The following is an 8,350-nucleotide window of genomic DNA, read 5'->3' on the forward strand; positions in this document are numbered from 1 at the left end:
TATAGTGCCTTAGCGTGGCCGCTTCCTCGTGCTTCGTAATGCATTTATGACCTCGGCTCTCCGGTTCAGCAGGTTGGGTCAACGGTGAGACCCAACGCATTCAATCAGATCAGGTTTGGCAACCTGGAAGAACTCGCGCTTATCCATTTAAACTCACATTTCAGGTCTGTTCAGACAAGGCTGAAAACAATTGGCATGTTTCTTGCTCCTAAACCACTCCTTAGACAAACGTTGCATAAACGTATAGGTGCCTAAGATGAGTCATGAATCATGGCAGGAAACCTAAGTTCAAATGATTTAATATTTGTAGCATCAGTAACCACAGTAAGTTAATCATGTCAGAATATTACCCGGTGAATCAATACCAACCATTGCTCTGCTAAAAAAAAGTAAAAACAAATAAAATAAAATATGTTAATAGAATATTATAAGCTGTAGTGCACACATACATACGCATCAAATTAAATATATTTCACAGTATAACTGTGAAACCTCTGTTTTTTCTAGATACTTATGGTGATTAAAATAAACAATTGATCGTTTATCTGACACAACAAATAATATATTTTATTTAAAAAAAAACCAGACATCTCTTGATTTCATGAGTTAAGTGAATATTTCACATTTCAACATTCATTAAAACAACAAAAATAAAACACTAAATGGCTATTTTCCAAGCTGGAGTGTGAATTCACTGAAGTAAAATCATTCGCCCCTCAGTCAAGCTCCTGCATGCAAAGTCCACAGTCTAGCGTCTCATAATTCCCAGCCACATTTCAAACATCTCTCTGAGTTTCCATCATAAATAAATTTAAAACAAGTTAAGGCCAACCCAAGCGTCTTCAACAGTCTTTTCTTTGTCCTCCATCGTTAACTGTCCACTCAGCATGGCCAAATGCTCCAAGCTCCACAGCAGGAAGTCCTTCTGGATCAAAGTTGAGTTGGATCCTCAGAGCAGTGTCTTGGGAAGGGGACACAAGGTGCCAGAGGTCACCTGATGGGCCGACAGGGAGCTCAGCTGAAGGTCCAGTGCTGGAAGAGGTCGTCAGCATTACAGTGGTCCATCTGAAGCTGGCCTTCATTCAGCCGTAAACATTTCCCACTACTGGGATTCTTCACCAGACTTTCCTGGAGAGCGTCAGAGAAAAAGGTGACTCAATACAGAAGCCTAAATTAATATCAACATACCAATAGATTACATTTGAACTATTCCTTTCACCATTCTATGCTAAATAAATGCAACATTTCAGGATGTTGCGCTTATTTGCTTTCTTTCCAAGTTAGATATGATAAATACTCTCATTCTGTCCGGTAAATATAAAGCTACAGCCAGCTGCTGTTTAGCTTAGCTTAATTTAAAGAGCGCATCAAACTCTCAAATAATACTAGTTTCTTAAGTTCGGCTCCAAATGTCCCTCACCTCTGTAAAGACCCACTCCTCTTTGGGTAACACACTGGTGCCCTTCCCCTTCCGCTGGCAGAGCTCGATGGTCACTGCCTCTGGCTGGGGCGTGGCTTGAAGACACAACTGCTTTCCAATATTATGACGCAGCTCCTTATGAGAGGAGTATTCAAAGTACTAGAAGAGACAATCATTCAATCAGAGACCTAACCAGTCCCAGAGAACATCAATTCATCTTCAAATCTTACATTTCACATGCGGGAGTCAATAGTCGTACCTGGTTGCCTCCCATGTTGTGACACTGGTACATAATCACAGGTTTACCTCCATTGTTACTCTCTCCAGCATCCAGGCAGGTTTTAGATCCTGAGTTTCTAATCTGGTGCAAACACAGACACAAATAACAGCCGCGGTTATGTAATATGAGCGGTGTGTCATATGGTAAATATGCAAATACTGACAAAGGGAAACATGACTTACTGCTCCAGATTTTTCTGGATGCAAGTCAGGAATGAAGGCCTCTGGGTAGATTGTGTTCAAGTACCAGGTGAAGTTCTTGCAATTCAGCTTCTCTCTCAGATTCAGGCGATCAGATATGTCCCCAAACTTATGCTATAAACATTGAAATGGGAATATTATAATTACATTTTCATATCAACTTGTTGCAGCACGGGGTAAACATTCTAGTGAAAAATGTTGTGGAAGAAGGGTGATAAATGTCATTGTATCCATGTGCATTTAACATTTGAACAGTGTTACTCAGTGCCACACTGACCTCCCTGGCCATAACTGCAGCTGCCTGGTTGCGGCGATAGTAAATCGTCTTGTAGTCGTCCATCCAGACCTCAGCCAGGCGTACCTGGTTGCGAGTGATGACCTCTGTGCCTTTGGGGAAGGTGTGGGGGCTCTTGGTGCGGAAGACATGTCCAACCACAGAACAAGGGATGATCTCAAGCTGACCCCCACACTGCCACACCTGCGAATCAAATGTGATGCAGGTAGCAATTCAGACTCCAACTTGACAATGAGACTAACAAAACGTGTGGAACTGTGGAAGTATAGATAAAGAGACAAACCCTGAACGACATCTCCACATTTTCCCCGCCCCAGATCTCCATCTTGTCGTCATATGTCCCAATGTGTTCAAAGTACTTCTTTGAGATTGAGAAAAGACCTCCGGCAAACGTGGGCGTTCTGAAATTGTCAGAGTCAGATCAAAGCTTTAGAGACTTAAATGATTCAGGATTATCCGAGTGAAGCCAACATGATCCTTCTTACTTTACAGGGTAGGTTTCATCCTTGCGCAGCTTCCTGGCAGCCTCGGGGATCGTCTCCCAGCCGAAGCTCAGGCTCCAGTCAAAGTTACCTCGGTTGAAAGCGTGATTGGAGGCCACAGGCTTGTTGAACTTAAAGGTTTCGAGGTCAATGGTGGTGATCTCTGGACTAACCACGGCAGTAGGTTCCTCCACAATGCGGGCCAACAGTGGCTCTAACCAACCATGGAAACACTCACCTAGACAGGGAGGAACGACAGAGATTACTTCATGTCTACTTCTTAACCTCAGTTAGGCTTAGTTTGTATTTGCAGTGCAAACTGTGTCTGTGGCGACAACTACAGGACAAAATGCTGTATTGCAGTTTTTCTCCATACAGAAAAATGTACCTATGCACACGTTTCTGAAAACTTGAAGCTCATGTATCAACAAAAAAAAAAAGACTCCAGACTGCTAAACTCTGAGGATAATTCCATTGATTTCACTCAAAAAGAAATTGCAAATCAACCAGGACTGAAATCTGAAGGATTACCAATTTAACAAAAATCCGTTTCAGGTGAAAGAAAGTTATGATCGGAGCAAAGCACGGATTCATGAAAATTATATTACTACATTACATTTAGAGGACACTTCTGTCCATTTTCTGATAGCTGAATACTGAGGAAGATGTCTGAAAATGATCTAAAATAAACAATTAAACATGTTACTATCACAATAAGGATGTTTGCTCCCTAATTTAAATGACAAAGTGTATGCTTTGTGAGTCAAAGTACATTTTCAGACCAAACAGAGATGTTGTAATTAAGTTGTAATTAACTCTGCTTCCAATAAATCTTTGCTGTAAATTACATTTTTATATCTACTGAACATTTTACTGAAAACTTTATAAATACCGTGATAAAGTTAAAGTTGAAACAAAACATGGATAAATCTGTATTATGGATGGACCTTAATATTAAGTGAAAATATAATCATTTGATTCAAAATGTTGCCATAATATGGCACAAACAAACTAGAGAACTATAGGAAATATGAATCACTTTCTTGCAGTAGTGCAAGTATGTACATTTCTATTAAAGAGGGAAAACAACACATTAGCCCCTAACCCTGGTAGTGCTACTGTCCCAATGAGCTACACACAGCTGCTTAAAAAACGGCCATTGTGGCTGTTGTGGTGTGTGGCTGTTGTGGTGTGTGTGTGTGTGTGTGTGTGCGTTTTCTCACAGTGTGCGTCGAGAAAAGTTAGGATTTCGCCTTGAGCGATGCTGGCACCCAGCAGCCTGGCAGTGATGAGGCCCTTCCTCTCCAGCTGCCTCACAACGCGGACAATCTTCAGCTGAGGCACAAACACCTCCAGTTGGTTCTTCAGGTGATCTGCGGAAAATGGAAACAACATTAGCATGTCTGTTTCGTCTTTGTTTAAAACAATGACGGATGTGGTTACCGATGCAACAGAGCTCACTTTGAGCCACACCCAATCGTAATGCGCTGGGTAATGAGTTTGGTCAGGGGTGCAACACACTTTACGGTGAGAGGAACTATCATTTTCAGCAATAATAATGAACAGATAAAATAATAAAGCAGCTTGCTGACTCAGATAAGAAAAATAAACAATTAAATGTATACCAGTGTGACGACTGCCTGAAGTGGAAAAGTTGCTGTTAAATCTGGATCACACTTCCCCTCTACGAGTCTTAATTACCGCAATGCACGGCGCACATTTCTGAAAGGTTTCGGTCTCAGTGAATTTGGCAACCACATTGTCTAAACGTTATGCCTGAGAGGCAGCTCTGGTAGCAAAAAAGAGAAGTTTATTTTTAGTAGGAAATACAGCGGGTACAGAATGTAACGGTGCATTAGCTTCAGTTAACTGACAAAGAGGATATTTAGACTGAGGTTGAAAAACACACACACACACACGGGTAGTGATAGTAGGTTAAAAATTCTCTATTTTCTCCAGCCATAAGTCATGAATTTTCCTGTACTTCAATATGCTGCTACTGTGCAATAATCCAATGACATTTTCACAGTCACAGCAGCACAAGAGATTGGACTGTAAAAACACTTTCATATGCAAAATATATGACAAAGGTGCATTCATACCTCGAAGGTAGGCTTCTTTTATTGACTTTGACCAACTCTCACTGAGGGGGAGGTGGCCTTGGAGATTCTGTTAAGTTGGTGCACAACACTTTCTATTTGACAGGAGGCCAGCCTTGTGGACATACCCATAGTAAAATACACAACATCATTTTCATGTATGACACCAGCCTGATACTCTGTGTGCAAACTGCTAAAATTCCCAAGTCAACACCATTCTTATCAAAGCTCACAGCTTAAAGTGACTGGAACGCTGCCCTATAAACTCCGAAGGTCAATTTAATTAATAAATCACCAATAACTTGAGACTTTATGGCTTTCAGACTGTGCTGCTGCAGCTGTGTCCTGCCTGCACCTTTTTGAAGAAATGACTTCCTCAAGCTTCCTGGTGATTTTATGTCATGTTGTTTGAAAATGTTTCTTCACTGTCCAACTCTTCTGTGAAACATGCACAGTGTTCAATATCATCTTTACATTATAAAACACAATGTCTGTGAAATGTTTAGTTTGCATTCGCTTTATTGATAACATCAACAGGAAAGCAGAATTGCTCAGCTTACAAATTTGTTCCTCACTTCCTGCCCGATTAAGTAAATACGAATGGATAAAGTCGTAAACCTGAACTCCCCTTACTGTCGGCAACGTCGTAAACAACGTATTATATATTTTCCTGCCAGTGACGCCTCAGTTACATTGTGTCAATAGTGTGTATTTATGTTTTTCGCACCTGCAACACTGGCGTCATCCACCAAGATGATCTCTTTGAGCAGGATGGCAGGAGACGTGTGCAGGACGCTGTAGACCGTCCTGAGGAGGGTAGACCAAGCCTCGTTGTGGAAGACAATAATAACACTGGTGGTAGGCAGAGGAGGACAGCGACGAAACTTACTCTCCACGCACCTGAGCCAGGTCAGAATACAAAGAAGTGTGCAAAAGTGAGAGGCGTATCTGATGAAATGAAAGTCACACAAGGTCTTGCAGAGCCACGTATTAACAGACCATTGTTATTACAGATATTCAAGGTCTCGTCACCAATACTTTAAATAGCACATTTGAGCAAACGGTCATAAACAATCAGCTCACTTAAAAAGCCTCTCAAAAAATATACAGCTCAAGGCGTATCGAGCCGGTGATATGTTTAGATGTCAAGTCTGACAAGCATTTACTGTCAGTGGAAGTGTTTGCATCCCAGAAAATACCTCAGTCTCAATTACTTAGTACACACCCATACTAACATGTGCATACTGCGAGGCTTTTTTTTTTTTTTTTTTTGCAGTTACACTCAGATGACTCTTTTGACTAAGTGATTTTCCAGGAAAATGTAGACACAATATCAAAATGCATGTAAATAATTTACTGCTCCGAGCGTGACCCCAGCTGGGACCCAGGGTATTATCTGGCCTGGTATCTACATGTCAGCAAACTCCAAACTATCTCAGATCATCTTGAGAACATGCTCTTACTCTGAAGGCCTCGTGTCATCCCCGAGACTACGGCTGAGCGAGATACGGTCACTGGCAAACTGGTTGAAACAGTGCCTCGTCATTCCCTCCTCCTTCTCCTTCACCTCTTCTGGGGACATGTTGTCTTTCTGGAATGCTTTCCCATCAGCCCCAAGGCTTTCGGGGTCCTGAGGCGGTCTCTCCAGGTGAGGTTTGAGCTCAGCCCGAGTGTAGAATCCAGAAAGGCATTTGGCGTCCTCGGTGGGCTGCTGCTGTACCGACGCTGCCTGCGGAGGTATGATCTGGTTGCCAATGTTGTTGACAGCCTCTCGGACCATGACCAACACCTTATCCTTCTTCTCCACCAGCTCCTGAAACCATGGGTCACCAGCAGACGAGGACCCAACATCCCTCTGGAGAACCACTAAGACCACCATGAAGACAGTCCCCCCAAGGAGCACCAGTTTCAGGGGGGACATACGCCGGCGTAGGAATTTACGCATGTTTCACAATGGGTGTTGCTGCTAAAAACAGAAAAAAAACGAAATTTGTCCCAAGACGTTTGCTGCAAAATGTTTGCGTATGTTACTTGATAGTTTTAGCCAAGCTCTGAAAAACCAAACTGCTCTGTCAGCATTACCTGGTTTTACTCACTAATTATTCAGTTAGTTGTTACTGAAGTGTGGGGGGTGGGTGGGGGAGACAAGCAAGAGGGACATTTCTTAAACCGGTTTGTGCATCTCTGCAAGTGTCATAGCAGCAGGAGATCTTGCCGACATTGCTCCCCCTCCTCTCTTTCGGAAACAGTCCCACAGGGCTGGCGGAGAGAACACGGATGTGGAGAGTGCGAACAAACACACCACACCTCAATTCACCTGCTCCGGCCACAGTCCTCCAGGACCCACGTGGCAGCAGTTGGGCCACGACACTGCTGGCACAACCCGCAACTCCCTCACCTGTTAATAAGTGACAACGCCTTGCTACACATACACCACACCCATAATGATCAGAGCTGTCATCTGCTACAGGAAGCAGAGTTTGCTACGTGGAGCGTGACAGGACCACAACATTAAGCCGGCCCTGGCACAATAAGAGGCTGTTTCCTGCTAGGTGAAACAGGATATCACTGCAATGTAGGACATCTGCGTGTATCAGTGGGTGATCACTGTTCAGTTAGAGACTCACTCTTACTTGTTCATAATTAATTTACTCTATTCTCAAGCCAGCCTCCTTCATAATTAATTCAAGAGGACACTCTTTTGGCGTTCCAGCAAAAGGGAAACCAGCACAGACCACTCTGCAGTCGTCTCCAATCGATAACCAGTTGGTCCAGTTTTTAGAGTTACAACAGAGGAAGAAATCATTCGATCAGAAAATATTTAAACTCAATATTATGTGAGCTTGTAAATCTGGATAGAGTGGCAAATCAGTATTATGTCCCCCTCAGATTAACTTTCTGTATTTTCAGGAAGTGCTTGTCAGAAACATAATTTTACAAATCAAACAACTGTTCACACTTTTCTACAGCTTAAAGTAACTTGAAACACAAGTAAACAACAGAAGGTCCCACGTAATCACAAAAAGCAATTCCGCAAAAATGAAAGAGGAAGTGTGTCGTTCCTGTAATTCAGAATATATCAGAGTTAAAGACTTATCTAAACTCTTGTCGGCTCTAACAAATTAGATAGGTGACGAATGTATGAAACCTGCCTGTCAACCTCACGGAGGACACCGATACGCTGCTGAAAGGTGAATATATAATGTAACTCCGCCACTTACCTAAAATGTATAAGAAGTCTCCGCCAACACCTGTTACGGTGGATTTCTACATGCGTTTGGAAAGTTTCCAAGTGAGGACGCAGCGGCCTTTCCGGTTGCTTAAAGTTGTAAGACTGGAGTTTCGAGCAGCGAACCAGGATGCAGGAGTTGCGTTGCCTCCCGGCTTTTCCTTTGAACCGCACAGGTGCCATTTGTTGAAATGATTAGCTGGAGACAGAGGGCGTGAGGGCTACCCCTGCTGGCCGCGTGCGTCCTTACCCGAGTTACTTCCGTGCAGCACGTTAAAGGCGGCTTTCATCGAAAACAGAGCACGCGGTTCCTGTGATTGAGGAGAGGAAAAAAAATAAACAAAT

General features: G+C 42.9%; 1 protein-coding gene across 3 annotated transcripts; it reads right to left on the reverse strand.

Moving 5' to 3' along the window:
- Positions 1-283: 283 nt before the first annotated feature.
- On the reverse strand, positions 284-8,234 carry galnt6 (UDP-N-acetyl-alpha-D-galactosamine:polypeptide N-acetylgalactosaminyltransferase 6 (GalNAc-T6)). 3 transcript variants are annotated; one of them, XM_031845921.1, is made up of 11 exons: positions 7,998-8,086; positions 6,240-6,739; positions 5,504-5,676; positions 3,901-4,050; positions 2,681-2,915; positions 2,479-2,596; positions 2,178-2,378; positions 1,883-2,014; positions 1,680-1,781; positions 1,421-1,579; positions 284-1,128 (listed from the first exon to the last, which is right to left on the reverse strand). In XM_031845921.1, exons 2-11 carry the CDS (start codon positions 6,719-6,721, stop codon positions 1,015-1,017), a joined length of 1,866 nt encoding a protein of 621 aa, XP_031701781.1. In that variant the 5' UTR covers positions 6,722-6,739; positions 7,998-8,086; the 3' UTR covers positions 284-1,014. The 3 variants fall into 3 exon arrangements, with proteins under 3 accessions (XP_031701781.1, XP_031701780.1, XP_031701782.1); XM_031845920.1 differs by having other exon boundaries at positions 6,240-6,742; positions 7,998-8,085; XM_031845922.1 differs by lacking the exon at positions 6,240-6,739 and having other exon boundaries at positions 7,998-8,234.
- Positions 8,235-8,350: the final 116 nt, after the last annotated feature.

The sequence above is a fragment of the Anarrhichthys ocellatus genome, unplaced genomic scaffold (assembly GCF_004355925.1).
Source record: "Anarrhichthys ocellatus isolate YVR2014 unplaced genomic scaffold, GSC_Weel_1.0 scaffold5, whole genome shotgun sequence".
Lineage (NCBI taxonomy): Eukaryota > Metazoa > Chordata > Actinopteri > Perciformes > Anarhichadidae > Anarrhichthys > Anarrhichthys ocellatus.